The 25666-nt window shown below is 43.6% G+C and overlaps 1 protein-coding gene across 1 annotated transcript; it reads right to left on the bottom strand.

Annotated features, from left to right (window-relative positions):
- Positions 1–2257: 2257 nt before the first annotated feature.
- PA2G4 (proliferation-associated 2G4) lies at positions 2258–25652 on the bottom strand. The gene is made up of 13 exons (XM_081956099.1): positions 25393–25652; positions 22218–22346; positions 20011–20116; positions 18340–18409; positions 16498–16590; positions 15530–15593; positions 14757–14835; positions 14508–14586; positions 8247–8380; positions 7444–7538; positions 6633–6760; positions 6035–6088; positions 2258–5182 (listed from the first exon to the last, which is right to left on the bottom strand). Exons 1-13 carry the CDS (start codon positions 25478–25480, stop codon positions 5117–5119), a joined length of 1185 nt encoding a protein of 394 aa, XP_081812225.1. The 5' UTR covers positions 25481–25652; the 3' UTR covers positions 2258–5116.
- Between the last annotated feature and the right edge of the window lie 14 nt (positions 25653–25666).

The raw sequence follows: 25666 nt of genomic DNA, 5'->3' as shown, positions 1-25666 counted from the left end.
AGTAACTTTTACTCGAATTCTTGTCTAAATAACAAGATAGCCAAGCACAATTCATTCCCGGGAAAACAGCTTATGATTAAAAGTGAACAAATAGAGCAGAATGAACTTTTTTCCCAGCAATGAATTCCTATGTATCCAGCACAATCTGTCCCTACATGTGTACAGAAGGTGCTTCCTGAAATACTTTAAATTTAAATACCTACTTAATCTTATAAATCATTAGTGCCCTGCACAGTAATAAACCATTTAAAAAAAAATGCAACCCTTACATTTTATAAAGTATTGTATTTAACTAAAGGGAGCTTTGGGATTATTTACTAAATTAATATGGTCTCATTTTATGACTCAGTGGATTAGCAAACCCCATAAGATCCTCGGACCTAAAACCTACTAATTCAATATTTACCAAACTAGTCTCGGGACTTAAGAAAGCTGAGTACCTAAGAACAGATAGGGTTTTTATTTTATACAGGAGAATTGCCCATACTGTTGACAAAAGAGAAGACCAGGAGGTATCAAAATTGTTTTTAGCCTTGATAAATATTACACTCCAAAAAAAAAAAAAACCTTCACTAAACACTAACATTAAACTGCCTACATTCACAATAACATCTTGTAGAGGGACTAATAACAGAATTAGAAGGGCTCTTGGAGGTCGTCTAGTCCAATCCTCTGCTGAAGCAGGAGATCCTACATCATTCCAGACAAGTGATTGTCCAGTCTCTTCTTAAAAGCCTCCGGTGATGGATCACCCACAACTTCTGAAGGAAAGTCCTTCCACTGATTGTTTTCACTGTTAGGAATGATCTCCTTAGTTTTAGGTTGCTTCTTTTCTTGATTAGTCTCCATCCATTGTTTCTTGTCCTGCCTTCTGATGCTTTGGAGAATAATTCGAAGAATAAGGAAGCCATGAGAATAAGGAAGACCATTGCTGTTACTACCCTATTTTTTAAATGGGAATGCTATTTAAGAGATACAGGGTTCTAATGTCAACACAATACCTCAACAATGGTATTGGCTAATGGAGCTTGCGTTCAAGTAAACGAGAGCCCTGGGGAAGACAGTCATATGGCAGATCTATCATCATGATCATCTCATCATTCACACTGACTAAATTCAGTGGTTTATTTTGTTTCTCCCCTAGACCTAGTAGGTTGACAAGCAGAGGGTGCTGTAGGAAGGTTGCTTACACTGCCTGTTTCAGATATTTGATACAATACTGTGCTTCAGGATCGAGGCCTGAATAGGGCCATACTACTTGCTCAAGAGCCTCAATACAATCTAGTGCTGAGCTAGGGGGAAGCTTGTAAGCAGCATCAATGCAGATGCCAGCTATTAACTGACCTTGCTATTCTGAATGCATAGTAATGATTTTGGTATTTGTACCCTGCCTTTTCTCTGATGTAACAGTTTCTCCTAAACACAATTGGTTGGGCTGACGGAGGGATCCAATAACCAGCTTAATTCCATGGGTAATTAGAAACTTGCCCCTGACAATGGTGACTTCCCACTAGAGTTATGACCAAGATAGACTCAGGTAGAACCACACATATCCCCCGTTCCATTTTGCACAATTTCTCAGCTGCAGTGAGTTTCTTATCCATAGAACTTCTAAATACTGTAAACACAATAGTTAGCTTATTCACTAAGCATCTCTGCAATCCTACTCAAATTGAATATTTGTTCCTTACTTTTACAAGTGGTTAATTATATTGAATTAGCTCAATTTTGGGGAGAGGTTCACAGATCACGTTAAAACAAATGATAACCCATGGGCTGGGTTCCCGTAAGAAAGCATGATTTACGTTTCAGGGTGCAAATGAAACAAATCAGATCTTTTCAAATCACATCACAAGTCATGGTTCAACCTGGAATCAGAATCCAGATATCCAGCATACAATGCAGTATTAAATACTCAGGATCTGAGTTTAAATCGCTACTAATTTAGGAAGCTTACTGGGAAAATGGGTTCACGTGCTATATTATGGCTTAAAGTAGCTTAAAGAGTTAACAAAACTCTGAAACCCAAACTACAATGTGAATCCAGTCAATAACTAGATCAGTTACATCACAGGGTTATTGCAAAGATGAATCAGAGGGAGGAAATATTACCTTGTAAAAAGAGATAAATATAATAACTAAAGCCTAGCGGCCCCATTGATTTTAGGCCATCTAAAAAAGCTCAACATTAAGATACAGCATCCGCCTTGTACAATCGGAGATGGAAAGGAGCAAATAAATAACATAGCACATTGGGTTGAAGCCCAATTACAATGAAGTGCTTTATTGAAATCTACATTTCTAGTACAGGGCAGTCAAAAAGTTTGAAAATATTATTACTAAACCTAGTGATCATAACACTGATATTCAAGACAGACACAGTAAGGTTGGCTGATAACCCAAAACAGAATGCATGTTGGGAGCTTCCCAATTTCCTGTATAGAAACAAGTCAGTAATTAAATTACATTCTATTCAAGACTCATAAAGGCACTTCAAAAGTTAGAAAGAGATTCCCAACAGAGGTCTTCATTCGACCTGCATTAAAACCAAATTGAACAGCTCTATGGTGCATTGAATTCAACTGTGCTGTGAAGCCCTTTGGTTGGAATTGTGAAAAATGAAAGACTAGCAGGAACAATACAAGCTGTCAAAGAAATAGGCTGCTTCCTTATACATTGGCAGTTATTAGAAGTTGGAAGTAGCCACTTACCAATAAATGTGTAATTAACTGGTAAGCTAGTCATCATGTGTGATTTTGTGCACTGCAACACTTAACCAAATTTATAGCATAGGTCTAAAATGATTTCTTTCCATTAGTTGAGTTAAAGTTGGCATTGCTTTTTTCTAGGATTAGTAACTACTAAGGAGTTAGTTGATCTAATGGTGGAAATGTAAGACGTATTGAGCTCTACTGTTGATGTATGAAAAAATTTATGGTCAGGATCAAGAATTTTGTTGCAAACAGAATTAGCCAAAACAAAGAAAAACTGTTCTTAATGCCAGAATTAAATGATTTCTTTTCTTCCTAAAAAAAAAAAAGGGGGGGGGAGCAAGCAAAATATCAGAAAATGAAACTTTTTAAATAGGAGGAAAATAAGCTTATTTTCTTAAATGCATTGTAGAATATTCAATGAATCAAGCATAATGCTTGAGTAAGAAACCTAGCATTACACATCTTCATATGTTCAAAAATGGGAAGAATCTGATAGGTAGTAATAATTAAGAGTAATCAACTCTTTGTGTTTTCAGTTACTTAAGTGCATAAAAGCAGACATTTCTTCAAGTATATTTCAAATGTCAGATTCCTCCACCCCTTCAACACAGCAGACCCATTAATCTATCCATGGGTATCACTAATCAATTTTATTTGAAAAAAAAACAGTTACAGAACAGTTTGTGGGAATTTTCTTCCAAAATTTCCAACTGCATTTTTTTAAACCAAGGGATACAATTGCTTTATAGTTTTTCAAAAGAAAGATGAAAAATTAAATAAACTGCAACCGTAGTGGTTTATAAACTGGTAATGTGGCTGAACTATAAAGGAAGGGAAATAAGAAAACATTACTTATAAATGCTCCTTGCTAGGAACAAATTGTATTCTCCCACCCCATCCCACCCCCCCTTAAATTCATGGTTCACAATTGGGAGCAGTTTAGAATTAAATTGGCAGTTCGTTGCAAGTCTTGTGCATGATCCCCTCCAAACTCATTACTTCTGTATGATTCAATCTCCACTCAACATATTCCCCATTGTACTTTCCAAAATCAGCATTGAAAGTGATCCTTACAAAAAAGCAGGCAAGCACTCTAGAAACTTAAGTAGAAGTTTACAGATACTGACAAAAGGGAAAAAAAAGAAACCAGAAAAAAGACACATCTAAAATTCCTTTGATGGTCTTAAACTTTGGTAGTAACAGAGACTGCTAAATGCTAAAGTCCAGGTATACTGGACAGAAGGGTATATTGCCTGCCATTCAGCACAAAACAGTTTTATAGAAATCCATTCAGCTACATTAAGGGTGTAGACAAGAACCTGGTTTGGAATAACAGAAAAAAAAAACATCCCACACAATCATATACAATTGAAATGGACAATTTAGAAAGACATACTGTAAAAAAGAGATTCTCACAAATGGAGTCAATTCCAGGTTCAACCAATTCTGTAGCATACCATTCATTCATGTAAAAATTATGGAGAGGAATTCTTCTGAAAAATCCTGTTTCATATATCACGTACATCAATACAATGAAAGGTTTTAGTAATGAAAAGGCAAATGTGTGTAGGATAAGTAAATGCAAATGCACAAAAAAATGTTTAAAAAAAAATATCAAAGAGCTCCCATTAAATCAGGTTTGATTACTTCTGGAGCCTGGAAAGGATTTTACTAGGTGGTTAATTAACCTATTTTTGTTCTGGGATGAGAATTGAAGCCAACAGTAGTATATAACCAAATAAAAAATAATTCTGTAGACACACAATGACGCTGCCTAGAGGAACAGAATAATCTTCAAAGAGCCTGTCTGCAAAAATTAAAATATTTTGTTGGGGTTTGTAAAAAAGACACCCCTCCTTAGTAACTTAAGAAACATCCTAGACGTTTAAGAGGGGAAAACTGCCTAAACATTGAAAAAAGCAGTGACGTGCAAGTTGTACTAGCTGCATGTAATACAACTCTAAAGTCAGGAACTGAGTTTTTGCATGTATAATTAGTTGCAAAGATGTCAAAGGATTTTTCAGAAGAGTTAAAGTACCTTTAAGAGGGAAAGAGAGAGAGAGAAGGGGAGCCAAAAAGAAAGCTCCCGCTTTTGCTGAGAACTGCATTTGCTCACTTCTAAGGAACAGAAGTAGTATCAAAGGCTAGAAAGAGTGAATGTAGACTGTTTTTTTACTCCTGATTTTATTATTTCACACATTTAAAAGTATTCTGAAGTGGCCAAGAGACTCCTCCCTTAGTGGCCAAGTCAATCTCAGCTGGTTGCACGTTGTGGGAAGTCCAGGCTGTTTGTCCTGTGGTCCTATGAGACAAATAGCCAATGAAGGGATGCTCGTTTCTCCTGTTAGAGGGGGGCATGTGAGAGAAAGAATCAGGTGTGAGGCAGAGGAAAGCAGAACCATTCAGTCGCCAGCCTCGTTGTCTTCTGCTGTTTCCCCTGTTGTGGCATTCTCCGCATTCTTGGAGGCCTGAATAAACAAAGGGAGAGTCAACTGTATGAAGTTTAAAGCAGTTCTGCCTTTGGTGAGATCCAAAGATGTGAGTTATTCTATGTACATGGGAGACTGTGTCACATACTCAGACAAATATCACGTCAAGCTGGACTCCTGGTGGGTTACAGGACTGCATCCATGTTTTCCTGGCATGATATGGAAACGGATTGCCTCTTCTGGAATTCTTCCTAGTCTTAGCCTACGGCTGAGATTTCCTATCGATCTTTCAAACCATCTTAGCTTTTTGGTGCTCAGCCAAGGGTCAGCAACTGCTGACGGAAAGCCCCAATCCATCTACAGTTGGAAATCCTCTTTGTGCAACTGGTCCTACCACTTTATACTTCTGCAAATCCAAGTATATTAAAACTTATCTAATGAGATCATTTCTTTTCAACTATACCTCCTAGAACAGGGGTGTCAAACTCATGTCGTCAAGGCGGCATCGCGTAATGTATCGTGACTTTTCCCCCCTTTGCTAAACCGGGCGTGGCCAGGGTGTGACGCATCAGGCCTGCAGGCCGCGAGTCTGACAGCCCTGTCCCAGAATTAAGTATAGTTAATTTGCCAGAGGTTATTAAATGATTTCACCTCATTTATCCTGGAGTTAGCAAGCTTTCCCAATCTTCCAAGTCATTTGACTCAATTAGGTCTACAGAACTGGGCAACATTATATAACACAACACTGTATGGATTACATATTACACTTAACAATCTACTCAGAGGCAGAAGCTCTGGTAAGAATGATCCAACCCATACAAATATTTGAGTTGTCACTACTTGCAGGAGCTCAACTGAGTTACATCACCATGCATCGCAGAGCCAAGTTACCTTCTTTTTCTTCTTTTTTTGGGCTTTACGGCTTGTTGAGCTTTGTAGGAGTGCCTAGAAAAAGAGGAAAAAATATCTGGAGTGAAGATACCTAATAGGTTATTCTGGTTTGTTCTAAGACAACAAATAAAGAAATTCCTGCCAGCCCTTTAGGAATGTAAACACTTGAAATCACAAGGAGCAAGGCCACAGGACCCTTGGAGTCAGCTGCTTCAGTTTTCACCCATTTGTAGAGAATTATTAGATAGTGGACATGACTAGAAAAACCTGGAAGAGTCCGTGTATATCCCTTTTTTTTTAAATGGCTATAACATTCACAATATAAACTAACTTAAGACAGGAAAAATGTTTAATTTTAATTCAAAACAATTTTCACCAGTTCCGGTGAATTCGGCAGAGTGGCACAGATATGCCTACTGATCTGCATTTATGAAATTTGGATATGTTAAACATGTTAAATAAGTGCGGGAGAATAATGAATATTTATAGCACGGTGTTTTTACCGCCAGAATAGAAAGTTCAAACCATTCCCTTCGCTACGACAAATTTTGTTCTTGTGACTTTGATTCTTACAGGAGCACAGTAGTTGTTAACTGACCTTCAGATCGGCATCTTGAACTTCAAATTCTGATTTGTAGAGTTCAGGCTCAAAGGGGCCACTGGTTATTCTCATGGGGCCGTTGGGCATTAAAAGCACCGTGAACTTAAACTGTGCCACAAACTCTCCTAGTCAGGGGGAGGGGAGTAGAGGATTGACAACAGAGCAAGACAAGCAATCATTAGCAACAAGGTGAACGCACAGCAAGAAAGCAAAATGCACCAAGAGATCACATTACTTTCGTTCTGCCCCATCTCTTCCCACAAGGAAAATGAATCGGTTCCATGCCTCTAAAGTTTGATCTAATTCAAGGCAGCATTTTGTGCAGGTTTCTATCTGAGCACCACCTTTCTTGTCTGCTTATTGGCCTGAGATATCACTGCTCCTGAGTCAAAAGCCACAAACCTGGCTGGCAAATGCTCAATTATAACTTGCAACTACCATCAATTCCTCCCCTTCCTCCACGGTCGTAAGTTCTGTCACTGGTGTTATTGTCTCAGGCTTAAGATGCCCTTTTGCTTTAAAATGTGCCAAGCCTCGCTGAATTTTGCCGGGCTTGGAAGCCGAGGAAGGGAAGTCCTGCAGTTACACCGGATTTCAGGGCTCTCACAAATTAGACACCACCACCCCCTTTTCCTATTTTCCAAAGCAGCTTGGTCAGTGATTAGGGATCCTGGAAGGTTCCAGGAACACCTGAAAGGCCAATGGTTTCTCATCCTGCACTTCAATGCTTAGCAACTGCCTCTGGAAGGAAACTGTCTAGCCTGATGCAAGACAAAAATAGCTCTGACATTCAGCAGCAAGTATTCACCTTCTTTCTCATAGAGGACATTAAAGGGCTGGAGCAGCTCATGTTTGGCACATTCTACTACACCCATCCTGGCCTTCTTTTCATCCTCAAGTGCCCTATGGGAAACAGAAGAACAGATTCAGAATCCAACCATTCATCTTTCGGGGTTTTCTGATTACTCAACAATTATGTTAGTCTTTTCAGGAAAATAAGCTGGCGCCAAACTGCAAAGAATCCTGCATCTATCTAAGTAAACAACTTGGCACCAGCCACAGGATTCAGCTCCAAAGGAAGCTTACCTTCTCTAGCCTTTATGACTGCAAATTTGATTTGGACACTGCCTGAAAGGCATAGCATCAAATTGTCTCTCCACATCACTAAAAAAAAGACCCGGGAAGTTTTCATACCAGCCAGAAAGAGGACTGAATAGAGTACTAGACCCCTTCATAATTTGTAAGGAGCTTCGTTCATAATTGCATTAAGTCACAATGTAGTTTATTTATTCTGGCATATTGTGCAAATGTTCTCAATCAGTTTGTTCGTTCATGATTACACAAACTCTAGTTTAGTAAACCGAGCGCACCTAGTTAGTGTACTTCCCTTATACAATCTCTTAGAGCTGTTATGCTGTTATGCTTCTTATTAACCACAAGCTAGCCTCCTCAACCTTCATATCCCTGAGCTAAGCAATTAAAAAAAACCCTGCCTTTTACAATATGACTTACTATTTTGTTTTAGATTGAGCAGAAACTATTCAATGGCAAGAACTGTTCAACAGTTGAGTAGCCAAGTGGAAGGCCTGCTACTGAGAGTTACATACAAACCTGAGAGTGAAAGGCATAGCATCAAATCGTCTCTCCACCTCACTAAAAAAGGCACGGGAAGTTTTCATTTTCAAACCATACTGTTTGGAAGGGTCCCTTTTGTAAATGGTAGTTCTTTGCCCAGCATCCTTGGCCTAAAAACAAAGAAGGGTAATTCATAACAGTTTCGGCAACACAGTCTCATGTTTACTCCTGTGAGGGCAACCATATGGCAAGAGAGGAGAAAAAAAAACCCCAACCTTTCTGAAATACAATTTTGATTTTATAGAATCATTCCCAATGTAAGTGAATTTCCCAGCTTATTCATTTAGAATAGTAGACCTAACTGGTATGTAAAACATACAAATAACAATTTGTGAACTGGGCAGAGATCTTTCCCGCCAAAATTAGTTTTAGCCGGTATTTCAATTGGCTATCCCTCATGCAGGCCTTGATTGACACACAATCCAATTGAGCCTCAAGCTCATGCTTGAAGACAATGAGGATCATGAAGTACTGCTTTTAAGAACTTGGATTGAATTGCCTCCATTTTCTGCGACATATTGGGTATAGATTTGTGCACCACAAGCTCAGTATGTTGTCCCCCAAAAGTATGATTGCAAGGAAACACAATTATTTCAATTTTTTTCTCTTCCGTTCAGTCATGTTTCATTCTAACAGACTGCCAGGACAAGTCCCTGCAGTTTTCTTGGCAAGATATTTAAAAAATGATTTGCCGGTGCCTCTGTGATTTCTACGCTGGTTGGCAAATCAAATTACTGCACTGAAAATTTTGTGTGAGATGAAGTAATCCCAGATACTGAAACATTTAACACAATGTAGTTAAAGGATTTTTTTTGATCTGTCTGATTGCTGTTCAGTTTCTCTTCATAAAGGTCATCTGCACCTAATTTTGTGAATATGGCATTTGTTTAATTAATTTCTATTTTTTCTTCCCTGCACTAAGTATTTAAGGCTTGTGCTCTGTTGAAGATCAGCTTGTTTCAGAAATGAATGGCTGTATCATCAGCATAAACCAAAACAGATACTGGGCAGAAAATTCACTTTTTCTTAGAGCTTGAATTAGGGAGTGGATATAAAGATTAAATTTAAAACAGGCCAGGATGCAGCCTCTTCTTAAATTGCAACCAAAAAAATCCTCTGTTTGCTGTCAGTGCAAAAAGACAGTGATCTATAAGTATTTAATATTTTTCACCATGATGAATCAAAAGCTGCCTGCAAATCACAAAAGTGGCATAAAGGGAATCTTGAGAACGAAATAATTATTCTTCCATCATATGACTTTGAATAATACTTTGATCTATTGTTGTTCAACTTGTTCTGAAGTTTCTTGTTCTTCAGCCAAATTCGCTATCCTAGCCAATCGGTGCGTTTCTCATGCAGATGTATAGCAACCACGTCTTGAGTAACATTTAAATATTGTATGGAAATATGGCAGGATCAAATTTATTGCCTTTCTTGAAACACTGGGACTATATCACAGAAGGAACGTTGGTCCTACCTGAAACTTCTTCTCAGCGTGGCGCGGGACGGTCCAGAAGTAGGAGTGGGTTGTTCAATCCTTATTTGCCCAAGAGACTGAGTCAGAATTTAAGCCACGCCTCCAGCTTCCCCTGCTGATATCCAATTCTGACGAGGCGCAGCTCCAACTAGAGAAACGAAAGAAGAACAGGCCCTGCCCGCAGCATTAGTAGCCCCCGGGGACCCAGACCTAACCAAAAACAATAACTAGGGTGGGACCTGGACCGTCCTGCGCCACGCTGAGAAGAACGTTCAGGTAGGACCAACGTTCCTTATCCAGCTGATGGCGCAGGAGGGTCCAGGAGTGGGACATACCAAAGCGGCAGTCCTTAGGGCGGGAACTCGCTGGTTCGTGGTATCTGAGGGCGCATGTACTCCTTTGCAGCACCCTACGCCCAAATGATGCCTCCGCAGATGCGAACGCATCCAATCTATAGTGCTTAATGAAAGGTGAGGGGGAAACCCACGTCGCAGCTCTACAAAGGTCTCCGATCGGAGCCTGAGTGTTCCACGCGGCCGTAGTGGCTGCACTCCTAGTTGAATGAGCCGTTATCCCCTGCGGCACCGGCTTGCCCCTCGCCTCATAAGCCCTGGCAATACAAGCTCGCAACCAGCGTCCAATAGTAGAAGAGGACACCCGTGAACCCATGGCAGAAGGCTGGAAAGAGACAAACAACGCCTGTGTTTTTCTTTAGGGCGCCGTTCTCTTTATGTAAATACGGAGAGCCCTCCGCACGTCCAGCTTGTGCCAGGATTTGTCCTGTCCATGAAGGAGTTAGGACAGAAGTCTGGCAGAATTAACTCCTGAGCCCTATGAAAGTAGGAGTTTATCTTGGGGATAAAAGTGGGATCAAGCCTCAGAACCACTGTGTTAGGCTGGAAAATACAAAGGTCTCCCCTGACAGAGAGGGCACCTAACTCTGAAATCCTCCTAGCCGATGTGATGGCGACTAGGAAAACCACCTTTAATGTGAGGAACTGTAAAGACACAGTCCTCAGCGGTTCAAAGGAGGATCCACTAGGGCCAGGAGTACCGTGGACAAATCCCAAGACGGGAACCTGTGAACTACCAGGGGCCGAAGATTTGCCGCCCCCCGTAGAAACCTCTTCACCACCGGTTACGGCCCAGGCTCTCCCGGCCGTCCAAGACCAGGACAGTCGACAGGGCCGAGACTTGTCTCCAAAGTGTGTTATGGGCTAACCCCCTATCAAGCCTATCCTGAAGGAAATCCAGGATATTCGGGAGCGAGGGACGTTTGGGGTCCACATGTGCCTTACGGCACCAAGTACAAAAAGTGGACCACATGGCGTTATAAATCCTGGTCTGGACGCCGTGATGGTTCGTATCACCCGTGGGGAGAAACTAGCCTCTCTCAGGATCTCCCTCTCAAATACCAGGCGGTCAACTGGAGCCATTGCGGCTCCGGATGGACCAGGACCCCCTGGCGTAGGGATATCTTCTCCTGTGGGATTCTCCAGGGTTTGGCAATGGACAGACCTAAAAGGTCCGCGAACCAAGGCCTGCGTGGCCAGTATGGGGCGACCATGATTACTCCGCCTCTTCCATCACTATCTTTCCCAACACCCTGGAATCAGTGCGGGGGGGGGGGAGGAATGCATAAAGCAGACGCGGGGGCCACCTGCTGCGTAGGGCACTGCTCCCCTCCGCTCCCCGAGTCAGGAACCGCCTGAAAAACCTGGGGAGCTGGGCATTTTCCGGAGACATGAAGAGGTCTACCACTGGTCGTCTGAATCTCCTGCAGGCCTCCTCGAACAGTTCTGGTTCCAGCTGCCACTCCACCGTGACCCTGCTGAGCCAATCCGCCTGGTGATTGGCGTCTCCGGATATGTGCTCTGCTTTGATGGACAACAGGTGCCTCTCCGCCCAATGGCCCAAGCGCTGAGATTCCACCCAGAGGGCTCTGGAATGAGTCCGTCCCCCACCCCCGCTTGTTTACATGCACCTTCGTGGCCACGTTGTCCATCAGGAGTAGGACGTGTCTTTGCTCTACAAGGGCCTGAAAGTGTCGAAGGGCCAGATGAGCCGCACGCAGCTCCAGCAAGTTTATGTTATGTGTAAGGTCCCGAGGGGACCACCCACTCTGGGCCAGCTGTGTCCCCAACAATGCCCCCCAGCCATAAAGGCTCACGTCTGTGGTCAGGGTAAGTCTCTCAGGCTCCCTGAAACCACACCCTCTGGCTAGCGCTGGAGAAACTCACCCCCTCAGGGAGAGCCTCATGTGGGGGGTGGGGTACTCGAACCTGGAAAGACGAGACGCTGCGCTTGCTCCTTTGGTACGGGAGCAAGAACCACTGGAGGGTTCTAGCATGGAGCCTCGCCCATGGAACAAGATCTATGCATGAAATTATCTTCCCCAACAACTGGAATAAGGTAACTATGGGTACACACCATTCTCTCTGTACCTGGTTGACCAGTTTCACCAGGTTAGCCTTACGATCCTGGGACAAGAACACCATGCCAGAGGAGGAATCTATGATCGCTCCCAAATGCAACAGTCTGGTAGATGGTCGCATGTGGCTCTTCTGGAAGTTTATTGAGAACCCATACCTCTGCAGGGTCTCCACTATTAGGCCTAGATCTTGAAAGGACCTCTCCGCAACTCCGCCTGGAGGAGGATATCATCTAAATAACAATGATGGGAACCGTTCTGAAGTGGGCAGCCAGGGCTGCCAGGACCTTTGTAAAGGTCCTGGGTGCCGAGGCAAGGCCGAAGGGAAGAGCCCTATATTGGTAGTGGTCACCAGCGTAGGAAAACCTAAGGAACTTCCTATGCTCAGGGAGGATAGCTACATGAAGGTAAGCCTCCGTCAAGTCAATGGACGTGAGGTAATCACCTTCCCTGATACCTTCCAGAATGGAACGAAGGGATGCCATCTTGAACCATTTGTAAACTAAGTAGCGGTTCAACCGTTTAAGGTCAAGGATCGCCCTCCAACCTCCAGAGGACTTTGGAACTACAAAGAGGTTGGAATAAAACCCCCTGCCCCGATCCTCTTGAGGAACCACCTCCACCGCCTGGATCTCCACCAGGTGGTCAATCGCCTGGCGCATGAGCTGTCTCTTAAGTGTGCACTTGGAGGACGTAAACGTACAAAAGGAATTTGGGGGGACGGATAGGAATTCCAGTTGCAGGCCAAACTTCACCGTGTTAAGGACCCAGAGAAGTAATACTCTCCCATCAGTCGGCAAACAATGCCAACCGACCACCAATGGGAGCTTCCAAACCCGCTCATTTATTCCAGCAGAAGGGGCATCCTTGGAGATCCAGAGATCCTTGAAGGGGAAGGGGATGGAGAAAGTGGAGCCACCCTCAGACGGGGGTGGGGGAAGACCATACCGAAGGCAAAGGAGCCTTATCTCTGCCTCCCTGCTTGGTCTTCTCCCCATCCCCTGCAGCCCCTTGCCTGGAGGGAGCTTGCTTCACCAGTGGAGGATGATCCTGGGGGGAACCCTTTCTCTTCTTGGAGCTCTTTGAAGGAGCTGTAGAAGTTGCCCCAGAGCTACTTTCACAGCAGGAATCAGCCATGGTCTTGTAGCAAACTCTCTGCCCAAGGCCGCACCTGACCAGTTCAATAATCAACACAGCGTTAAAACTCCTGATCGTTAATCTGCGACTGACCTCACCAGAGCCTGCAGTCGCAATGAGCCTCGTTGCAGAGAAAAAGGGGAAACAAAATGGCCACCGACTATGTGTCTCCCCGCCGGAGGTTCAACAAAATGGCTGCCACCTCATGGCCACTAACAAAATGGCCATCGCCACGAGGACCTTCCCAAGATGGCCACCGCCCAAGAAGCTCTCCCAAAAATGGCTGCCCCCAGGGCCTCATACTCATGAGGGAGAAACCTCCGGACAAAACCAATGGTGCAGGTCAGCAAACAGCCCGAGATCATCCAGTCGGCCGCGCAGCCCTCTGCAAGTCTTAGTCAGCGCCAATCGCGCTCTCCCGTCGTTCCGGATTGTTTGCAGCTACGCGGGAACGCCGGGGTGTCACACACGTGCTCCTCACACCCGCAGCCTCGATGTCCGCCCGCTGCAGCCCCTGAGAACCAGCGGCAACGCAGGGCAACCTCCCTGGCCCACTCACGGGCCAGTAATCGGAAGCAAGTTAAACAGAGCCGCAATGGACTCCGATGGCCGGCCCAGCCTGGGACCTCCAGCAGGATCTAGCCCATACAATTTGCTACTCTAACACAAGCGGGTGGAAAGAAAGAACCTGTGAGCCAAGTTCAAACACCTTCCATCCAATAGCGACATCAAAATAATTGAAAGAAATGAAGAAAAAAAAATTAGGAAAGAAAACCAATTATCTAGGAAAGAAAACCAATTATCACTAACAGCAAAAGTTTTTACATCTCTTTTCGGGCAAGACTGAGTCGGAATTGGATATCAGCAGGGGAAGCTGGAGGCGTGGCTTAAATTCTGACTCAGTCTCTTGGGTAAATAAGGATTGAACAACCCACTCCTGGACCCTCCTGCGCCATCAGCTGGAGAATAGCAGTCTTTGAGCATCTGAACATCCTGGTCAATACGTCAGGAGGGAGTCCAACACAAAACCAACCACACTGTTAACTTTCATTAACTTGGCAGGAATTAGCAACTTGTGGATTTTCCAAGATATTAGGCCAAGCAAGCCAGTCAGGAATATATTTTATTATATTATATGAGGCTGGGTGTCCTTGGAATATCCACTTACAGGTAAGATATAAAACAGACTTACTTTTCCTTCTCCAGTGCTGATAAGAACATCAATGGCATATACTTCATGAACCTCAAACTCTGCTTTTTCATGGTCCTTTCTGGATAAGGAATAAACATATAAAGATCATTTCCATCTAAATAGAGTTTGGAAAGTTGCAGAATAATACACTAATTGAAAATCATGTATTCCATTTCATTTTCCATCAACATTCATTTAAAAAATACCCCACAAATCATTCTCAAGCAACAGTTTTAAATTGTCTCATACCTTTGTTGGTCTGTAGGGTTCTGGATGATGGTCTTCTCTCCATCTATCACATGCTGTTTTAGCTGGTGTGATAGCATCCCTAACAAGGAAAGAGCTTATGTTAGTATTGGTATTGTAAGGGAGCAGTGGTGGGTTGCAGGCAGTACACCCTGGTACGGGCGTACCGGAGCCTGCCCGGAGCACTGGATACCGTCCCGGTAAGGTGCTCCGGAGGGCCCACCCGAGCTCCTTACTGGTCTTTTAAGTCTTTGGAGCTTACACGCATGCACGACGCTCTGCTGAGCAGCTGGAGCATCGCAGAGGTGCTAAGATGCATGCGTGCGCTGCGCCTTTCCATGTGGACGACGCCGGACCCGTTCCAACCATACCAGTTGGAACGTAATCCGGAACCCACCACTGTAAGGGAGGCTTACATGATATGATTTTAAGGCATCCTGCGTTTTGAAATCAAAAATAATACCAGAAATACATTTTTGCTTAAATGTCTGGCTATACTCATTATCAAATCAAAGCTGATGCAGGAAAATGCGATATTGTTGCTACTTGTAGTTGGCAGTAAAATTCTTTGAAATTATTCAGAGGTCATCTTTACATTTCATTGCCCTAAATAATGATACACAACTCAAGTCTAATGCTGTTACGAAGGCAGCCACAGCGTCTATGAAGTGACATTTACAACTTATGATCATAATGGCAAGCTCCATTACAGTCATTAAGTCAAGGACCACCTGTATTATTCTGCACCAACCACTCTTCATCCAGCCAACTCTTACCTTCAATTGGTGTGCAGTTAAACGAATGAGCAATCTTGTTCCAGGCATCCGTTACTTGTGAATTCTGTTAAGAATATGGACACCATTCAAATAGGACCATATAATGCAATTAAAAACTGTGCCTAATAGCCTATTTCACTCCTTAAAGAAATGTATGACATAGGATATGAATTTATAATATTCATTAAAGCACAGGTGATTTTTTTTAGTTCCTCATTGAAAACTGCAAAAGATACCTATGCTTTAATGACCAGCAGAGAGGCATTACATTTGTGCGAGGTCAGAAAGGTCCAATCAATTACAAAGGGTGCATGGCGTAACACTATAATATGAACTCCAAAGCTGTAACACAAAAGTTGTTCTATATTCTAAGAGAAGGAAAAAAGCTTCCAATTTAAGAGCAAGATGCGAAAGGAGAAAGCTAAGCTTATAAAAACCTAGGACAGTGATGGCAAACCGTTTTTGGCTGCCATGCCAAAAACGGGGGGAGCACAGGGGGGGGTGCGCCGGTGTGTCACACCCATAATGCTATGCACGCGACCCCCTCAGCGTGCGTGCATGTGCGCGATCAGCGACAACCCCCCCTTTTGCTGTGGTTTTTTCGCCTTCCCCAGACTCCAGAGGCTTTCTAGGAGCCTGGGGAGGGCGAAAACAGCCTCCCCCCCCCCGGGAGGCCTCAGGAGCTTCCCTGAAGCCTCCAGAGGGCAAAAAACGGACCTACGGGAACCCAGAAGTTTGGGAATGGTGACTTCCGGTTTGTCCTTAGGGCTGATTTTCAACCTCCGGTCGGGCTCCGGAGGTCAAAAATCGGCCCTGTGAGCAAACCGGAAGTTACATTTCAAGTCACGTTTCAAGTCAAGTTTCTTATTTGTATATTCAGAATTATTTCAAGCTTGAACGGGAGCTGGAAAGTCTTGGCCACTTTCCTCAAACTGCTCCAGTCCATGTGAAAAGCTGCCTACCCTTACCTGGTTTCCTGGCTTGACCAAGCGCAGGGCAGCTTCGGCACAGAGGTGAGCGGCTTTTATGACATCAGCTTTGCGACCTGTCACTGGAGTTTCCTGAAACGGGGAGAGAAAATAATAATACGGAAGCATCCGTTTTAAAAGTGAAAAAAAAGAGAACTTTCTAGTCGACATGTAAGAAAAACTTATCAGATTTAAACATTCTGTACAGAATTTACATAAAATTCTGCACTGTACATAAAAGATATAACCTGGCTAAAAGTAATTTTTTTCCCTGACATTCATGACTATATGAAACTTTATTTTGATTAGGTCACGATGCTTTGCCACATAAGACCTGCAAGACATTTGGGGTCCACGAGATATTATTTTCCCCGGTGTCCTTCTGATGCCAGATTAATACCTCCTATGATTCAAAAATCTTAACTGCCAACAAAGAGGAATAATAATCCATGTGGCCATTATTCTTTATTAGACTGATTTAATTATTTCATTGAGTCCACTAGAGTTGGATGACTGTAATAAATTCGAACGAACGAATGAATTCAGAGATGTCCTATTGCTATATCTGCAGCAACTGACTGGAACAAAAGACACCTTAATGTAACACAGCATGCTTAATGTTTTTATTATTCATTACCATCTTCTGTCCTATCTGTGGTTCTAATAATTTTGATATCTTTTTTTTCCCTGACTGCCTTGGTCAAACTGAATCAGTCAAATCCTTCAAAAAGCTGTGAATAATATATAACGATCTGATCAATCAATAAAGCTGTTTGCTCTTTTGGGCAGTGATAGAGATCAACATTATACACGGATTCAACTGCTCCCGTTAATAGAGGCAGCCACTGGCAGATGATAAATTCACTCAGTATAAACATTTCCGAATAAGAAGTGTCACTAGGAGCAAATTTAGCAAAAGAGAACCTGAAAGCCATGGTTTCACATGCCTACAACATGGTTTATACAGTCACTTAAGCCAGCTTGATCTCAGAACATGTTTATGAAGTACCTTTCCAAAATACCTAGGGGGCTAGATGTAGGGGAGAAACTAGCTGAGCCAGGGGGAAAGAGTCAAAAGGGGACTTAGTCTAGAAACCCTTCCATGTTCTGTGCTTAACTTTGATACATTTCTTTTTGTCCTTGGGTTTATACTTGATCTTGGCTTCATTCCCTGCCTCTTTAGCAGCCTCTTCTAGCCCAACTGCCAAAAAAACAAGACAAGAGAGGGCAGCTGATGTCTTGGGTCTTTAAGAGCATTCATTGCCGATAGATACCTAAAGCTCCACTGTGTTCTTTGCCTTTCTAATTATATTTTAGATTCTTTTTCCGCTAAGTGACGTTGACCTTGGTCTTCTCCTGTGGCACTGGGGTTTAGCTTTCCCTAGCAAGCCTTTCAACCTCCTTTTTCTGACAACAGGATTAGTAATTGGGTTATTGTTTTCCCCAAGATCCCTCCATGGGTTCTCGGGTCACCCCACTTCCTCATGTCTGTTAGAGTTTGTGGCTGCTGTCCACGCCATCCCTCTGCCATGCTCATCCTGGCCTTCTCTGACTTTTTCCTCTCTGGCCTGCACATAGGCCTCCCCTTTTCTGTTGCTGCTTCCCAGGCTAAGGTGGCTCAACCCTTTTGAAAGGCCATCTCTCGTTCCTTTCCTGGACAGACTCTTTAAAAAAGAGACACCTGAGAGAAAGGCAAGGGCATTTCCACTGCTGTGGCCATCCGTATGGAACACCAGCGCAAGCTCTTTCTACTTAGGGATGCCGTTTATATAAATTCCCTCTACTAGAACAAATCCACTGTGACTCTTTGTGATTTCTCAAAGCTGCATGCAAATCACTTACTTTCGATGCCTCAATGACAAAGGTATGTGCTACATTTGCTATGAAGCCATCCACATGGACTCCCAAGTCACTGCAACACAAAGAGGGGAAAAGCTTTAAAATGTTTTTTAAAATGAGAAACAAGGATGATTCTTGTGACATTCTAAGGTTTATATTTTGTATGTAGAAGTTACTTGTCCTCAGGGTCTCAAACATACTATAGTAAAACTTCTGGCAGTTAAACCAACGATTTGGTAAGCAGGGCACAGCCAACTAACTTTATTCTGCCTCTGCCATGGGAAATCCACATTATGTCAATAGCAGTCCTGCACAGTATGTCAGTGATACATTTCTGAATCTCATAGAGCGGTGGTTCTCAACCTTCCTAATGCCGTGACCCCTTAATACAGTTCCTCATGTTGTGGTGACCCCCAACCATAAAATTGGGCTCTAGCCTTCCCTTCGTCGCCACGTTCCTTTATTTTATATTATTTTCCCCGCCTTGTTTTACACCTCAGAAATGGTACCTCTTGGCTTCCGTAGCTCCGCCCATCAACTTTCCCAGCGTCCTCTGCGCTGCGTGTGTCTCTCTCCATTCCGGCTCCTACTTTCCCCCACCCACCCACGAACACACACACACACTCCGATCTTGGGTGCTCAGCCGCCTTCAGCAAGAGGAGCAGCAGAAGCCCCTCCCCTACTGGCACGAGGTTTTGTTCTTTCCTCCTCCGGCTGCGTGCGTGGTGATTCCACCTCACAGACCTCTGACCAGTAGCCCCCTCCTCCCCTTCCCATGTCCCCGGTCCGGTCTCCATTCTTTTCTTCTCTGTTCGGTTTCCGGCTAACAGTCTCCCCCTCGGATCCTGGCAGAACTAAGCAGAGCTGGCTCGGTGGAGCCAGGCCTGCGCGCGGGGGCGGGGGCGGGGGGGCAGGGACAGGGGGAAAGCAATGTCAGGTGGAGACTCAGCGGCCACCACAACCTCTCCTCAGTTGTTGCCCTTTTCACTGTCTAAGCCTCCTCCTTTGATGCAGCTCAACCCCGGCGAAGGTGTGCGCTTTGTAGGAACACCCGGGATGGAACAGTCGCCGAAAAGTGCTCGCATGGGAGGCCGGCCGGACTGGCCTGCCAGGAAGCCCGTCAGTCTTCTGGCACCTCTCCTTCTGCTGTGCGGGGAATCCAAGCCGCTCCTTCCCTTCGGGCTGGCTTCTTTAGCTGCGGGAGGCTCCTCGGCAGGGGCGGCGGAGCTGGTAACAGTGCGGGCGGCGGGCACCTAAACTTTGCATTGCGTGTTTAAGAGCAGGCTCCCGGCTCTAAGTGGGAAGAGTGCCTTTCTTTTAAAAAGAAAAAAAGGAAAGAAAAAACAAAACAGCCGCCAATCCTAGTTTTTTACGTTTGCGTTTCTCCTCCTACTATCCTGCATGTGCGCCTGCGTGTGTATTTGTGGGTGTGTGCGCGCGAGAGAGCGACACAGCATGCTAAGACCATCGGAACTCTTTAACTCTTTAGTTTAGCCTCTAAAGAGTTAGAGTTCTGATGGTCTTAGGCGACCCCTGTGAAAAGGTCGTTCGACCCCCAAAGGGGTCGCGACCCACAGGTTGAGAACTGTTGTCATAGAGGCTCATCTTGTGTAGCTCAGTTCAGTAAATGAATTAAGTAAAAAACTAGCAAAAAATTTAATCAAAGGCACTTACATTTTGATTAAATCACCATCTTTAAGGATGTAATCCTGGTCACTCTTCAAGGGCGAGAAGTGACAGACACAGTTATTTACTGATATACTTGTGGGAAAGGCAATACCTACACAAAAAAGGGAGTAGAGCAGTGAGTTCACATTAGTCCTGTAACATCTCCCAACTTGAAATATATTAGTTGACTGTACAAATTTTATCACTTTACTATTAGAGACTTGATTTTGCTTATCCGTGTTATAAATGGAGTCATACTCTGGATCTTCATATAATTCAGAAACTTTATCTGCCCCACAAACTGCTGTTTGAATTATTATTTTTTCTGCTGACACTGTGAGCGTACAGTATTTACTAAAGCTGCACAAACATGTCTTGTAACAACAGCTTCTTTGGGCTTGGTCAGTGTTTAGAGACAGACACTTTAAGGTGTAGCCATGAATAGCTGAATTAACTATTTTTTCAGACGCTTCCCAAAGATTACAATGCACGTGATGAAGCTACCTCTCAGTCAAGAGGTGAAGGCGAATTCAGCCACTCTACTCTTGTAATCTTATTGCGCGATCAGTTGGAAATAAACCCTATTTTGTTCAATAGCGTGGCCTTCCAAGTGTTCATTGGTTTGAAACACTAGAATATATTATTCTCTGGAACCAAAGAAAAGTCATTCAAGATACTGACTTAAATCAGGAACCCCATTTCCGATTACTTCCTAATACATAGGCCAGAGAATACCATTAATCTTTAAATAAGCTTACATTCTTTGCCTCTTAAGACTGACATTCATGTTACTTTAAAATCCCCAAGAACATTGATGTGGTTTGGTTTTCATACGTGAGTATAATTCAAGGTGTTGCTTATCACCTTTAAAGCCCTTCATGTCTTAAGATCTAGGTATCTCCAGGACTAACTTCCATTGGTCTTTGCACTTCCACCAAAATTTGGAAGGTCCCTTCCTGCACGGAATGTCACCTTCCAGGAAGAAGTTACAAATCTTTGGGAAATTTCTGGGCAATGTCGGTCTTTAGGACGGCATTTCCTCAAAGATTAGATCAGTGCCTGATCTGTGTTTCATATGCGTCGATTTGAGATAAAATAAGGTTATTTTGCTTCAGACACGGATCTGCCTATTTTAAGGAGAGATGTTGCATGGGGGAATTTAAAAGAAAGAGAAAGCCAAAGTTGAGAGATTTCCTTTACAACAACGTGCACCTGTATCAGTAACAGCAATATGGCAAGTTGTGAAAGGTGAATAAAGAGAGGCCAGTTGCTTACATGGCCATTGGAACATTAAGGAGGGCTATACGTAGTACAGAAGCCCTCCCATTTTCACCATGAGGCCAGCAGGGATGGCAAATGAGGAAAAGTAGGATGAAAAGGAAAGTCAGGAAGATCAAGGGAGGTCCATCATTTGGATCTGCTACTCCAGGATCTACTGGGACCACTGAAGGAAGCAGCAGATGGATGGATGTCAATAGCAACCCTTGGAAAAAAATCAGCTCTTTTTTTTTTTTTTTTTTTGAAGGAGGGAAAGGAGCGACAATGGTTTACTCCTCTGATAAAACTACTGTGGGATCCCTCCACATTTTGTTTTGAGACAAAATTGGGAACAATTAGAGCAGTGTTTCTCAAACTTGGCGACTTTAAGTCCTGTGGACTTCAACTCCCAGAATCCCCCAGCCAGCACAGCTGGCTGGGGGATTCTGGGAGTTGAAGTCCACAGGACTTAAAGTCGCCAAGTTTGAGAAACACTGAATTAGAGTGTTCAATGTTTTATTTTTCTGAACTGTGCCCGATTTGAAGTGATTTGTAAGAAACCCCCAGTATATGATTTGTTTCTAGTTTGAAGCAAAAAGACCCTACCATTGTTCTTTTTGTGCACACTTCTGTCTTGAGCCAAATGTGTCTTTTCCTGGGCACTGCACATCAGCTGTAGAAGGCAGCCATGCAAATCTAAGAAAAGTGGTTGCATGCATCGCTCCACATCACATTTTACCCTTCAATTCTACAGCCTAGTAACTAGGACAACCCCCCCCCCCCAAAAGAAAGTTAAGAGATGGAAATCTGGGTAGGCTTTCCTGGTAACAGTAAATACTTTGGCTATATTCCCTTAATTCCAACATCAACACCTCTACATACTTTAATGCACGAAATAATAGAATTTAAATAGGGAACAATTGATATGTTTAAAAAATATTGTAGCTGCATAATACCTTTCTTTATATCTTTCTCTTTCTTAAAGATTTTGCCAGTTTCTTCCATGATCATGACATCTCCTTTCTCACATACGCTGAGGACAGACACTCCAGATTTAGCTGCCTCCACCACAGTACGCAAGACACCTGGAGTTCAACAGAAAAATACAAATTAATGTTAACAGATTTTAAAATTTCACAGAATTTTGAGACACCAAATTGGGGGGAAGATGCCCCTAAGTATACTTTCAGTAGTTGTTTTATTCTTCATCCACCTCATTATCAGCAGCATACAGTCTGCTTGAAAAAAAATATTTTCTTTCTTTCTAACTGAAAGATACTGGTCCACATGTTCAGGACATCGTTTTAATTAATATTTAAGCATACGTCCTATTTTTAAAAAGCGCCACTGACATCAGTAGAACTTCCTTCAGCCCAAACCTGATTAGGATATAATTCAAAAAGACAAAGAAAACCCATGTTGTCTTTCTGAAAATTATAATAGCCATCTCTGATTGTCTGATTGTCTCATCAGCAAAGAGCCAACTGGCCCATCTTTGGCCAATGAATTATTTTTACTTACACATTATTTATCTTTACACTGCAACTCTGTGGCCATGGTTTCCCCCTACTTTCTTTCACTTGAGGAAAAATTAGTTTTCCAACTTTGAGCGTTCTGTTCAATAATTAACTTTACATTGGTTATGTCAGAACTTGGACAATATAACATTCTGTCACTTCAAAAAATGCAGCATAATGATATTCTGAAATGCACTGTGATTCCAACAGAATTTTGGTAATAGCAGTCCCAAGGCACATTGAAAGCCACAAAATGTAATATACAATGCCATTAAGACTACATAATATAATTTTAACATTTGAATTCAGATTTGACAGTATGTCCACATCAACTGCCCATTCAATATGTATCAAATTTTATCTTAATGCAAATTAGTATGCACTGAATTAAGAGAACCTAGCTATGTCAAAGCACTGTTAAAACGTTTTTAAAAATGTTTTCAGAACTCTGAATTAAACATGCATAGGGGTGGTGAAATCTTTAAGAACTCACTCTAACCCATTATGGTAGTTTTTCCAGTCTGGCAATCTTTCTGCCCTCAAGAAACTCCCCACCCAATTTAAACTTACAGAGTTTTGAGGGCCTTTGTAGTTGTGTGAATTTAAGAAGCATCTTAGTAGCTAAATAGGTTCTTAGGAGCTGCAGTAAGATTATGAAATTCCATATATGCCCAATTATAAAAACCCAATAGACTGCTACAAGAGGAAAATCCCTTCTTCTAAACCTAGCAATTTTCCACTAGTCTCTCCCACTAGGCAAGTAATTTATTTTTTGCAGGTTAGTTAATTGTTGGGTGCTTACTTCCATTAAAATAAGACCCCTATTAAATAAATGTTTCAACAACATCTAGCAATAAGAACACATAATTAATTTATGTAAAACACAAGAGAATCCGAACTGAACACATTTGATAGTATATTTTATATTTGGTAGTAAAAACTAATGCCAGATACATATTTTTTTCTGATCATCCAAATTATTTTAGGTGATCAATAAATATAGGTTAATACCCAATTTAAAACAATGTAGGTGATCTCAATTGGCTGCATAAATACTATTCATCCTTTTTAGTGAAGTTAAGATCTATTTTATGTTACTCCAACATGCCTGCTTAAAAAGGCAAGGAAAGGACAGCTAACCCCACCTCCCAGGAAAAAATATGATTGAGAAATAAGACTAGGCTCTCTCTGTCTCTCTTACTGTGTGAGCAAATGTAAGCTAACATCTGCAGCTAAAGCCTTCCATCCTTTCTTGAGATTTTTGAATGTTTCCCAGTAACATTTGCTAGGGTGCATCTGCACCAAGCAGTTATCCGAAAGCAGACAAAGTTCGCCAGAGCAAAAATACATTTAAAAGAACAAAACGGTAACCAGGATGTATCTCTAATGAAGCAAGCCAGGTATTTGATTACTCAATCTCTCTCTGCCTGTTTGTTCGCACTATAAAAACCACCGGGGCTGGGGAAGGAGGGGGGTGGACAACTCAAGTGTGCTATATATACATACTTGGTTTGCTAAAAGGGAAAGCACCCATCTCCCCAAACAGAGGCATAAGTTATGGCTGAGCTGTAATAAAAGACTTCACTTTGCCGATCTCCGCGCCGGCCTAATGATCGACTTCCTAGAATACGGTGTGTGTGTGTGTGGCTGTGTTTTAAGGTGATCTGATCCGAAGCAGACATTCTTCCTTAAACAAAAGGGGGGGGGGGACCTGGGAGGCCGCCAGGACGTCGGAGGAGAGCGAAGGAGAGGAGAGAGAAGCGAGCGCCAGCAGCAGCAGCAGCAGCACATGGCAAGTCCCAGACCATGTGCCTTGCGGTTCTCGGAGGACGGCGTCTCCATTCAGAAACCTCCCCGGTGGGGGGGGGGGGGGGGATGGATGGGATGAGATCGAGGATCCTCCTCCCACCCACCCACCCCCAAAGAATCCGATCCCCTAATAAAGGACGGATATCATTCCCCTTTTTAACAGTACTACCAAAGGAGTCGAGGTTAAGCAAGCGAAAGTCCTTCTTTCGCCTCCTCCCCCCCGACTCCAAGCCAAGGGTGATTAATTCAAGTAAAACTATTACATTTCTCTTCCAGGTGGGTTTTTTTTTGGGGGGGGGTTACTGAAGCTGGTGACCCCCCCAAAAAAGAACATAAAGATATATGTGTGTGTGTGTGTGTGTGTATACATACATACATACATATACATATATATATAGTACACAGGAGAGAGATCGAGGCAGCTGGACTCTCCTGGAAGATCGCCCCAAGAGGTTTTTTGTGTGTGTTTGTGTGTGTGTGTGTGTCCACTAGTCCTAGGTGGGACAGTTACAAAAATGGGTCTCTTTCTTTCTCTGCTCTCGCCCCCCCCCCCCCGATCCAGCAAAGGCAACCGGAGGCTCCCGAGTCGGTTCTCCCCAGCCCGACTTCCACCCGGTTTCTTCCCGTCCTGCCGGGCAAGATACGCCCCCGGGACTCCCGCGGTCTCTTCCCCACCTTCCCTTCTCTGTCACCCCCCGCCATCCGCCGCCGCCTGCCCTGCCACGGTCCCTGGCGCTCCCCTGACAGCTGGGGGGACGCCCTTCCACCCCCGTCCCAGCCTCCCCCGGCGCCGGCCCATACTCACGGTTGGCGATCTCCCCCCCCATCTTGTACTTGTTCACCACCACGTCTTCCGCGATCGTCAGCTCGGCCGCTTCTTCCTCGCCCGACATGGTCGGACCGAGCCGCGCCGCCGCCGCCTCCTCCTCTCGCCTCAAGCCCTTTCCCAATCCACGCTCCGCGGAGGAGGAAGAGGTGGCGGTGGTGGCGGTGTTGGTGGTGGTGGCTGCCGCGCTCGCCGACGCCGCCGACACCGCCTCGCCTCACCAAGACAGGCTGGAAGGGAGCGAGCGCGCGGG

The sequence above is a fragment of the Natrix helvetica genome, assembly GCF_964273705.1.
Source record: "Natrix helvetica genome assembly, chromosome: 1".
NCBI lineage: Eukaryota > Metazoa > Chordata > Lepidosauria > Squamata > Natricidae > Natrix > Natrix helvetica.
The sequence above is the reverse complement of the archived record's forward strand: the minus strand, read 5'-3'. Positions and strand labels throughout refer to the sequence as shown.

Coding starts and splice junctions, on each gene's coding strand:
- PA2G4 (XM_081956099.1), bottom strand. CDS start 25,480: ATGTCGGGCGAGGAAGAAGCGGCCGAGCTGACGATCGCGGAAGACGTG. Junction 6,089..6,632: donor TTCAAGATGCCGATCTGAAG/GTCAGTTAACAA, acceptor CTCTTTTTCTAG/GCACTCCTACAAAGCTCAAC. Junction 5,183..6,034: donor AAAAAAAGAAGAAAAAGAAG/GTAACTTGGCTC, acceptor TTGTTTATTCAG/GCCTCCAAGAATGCGGAGAA.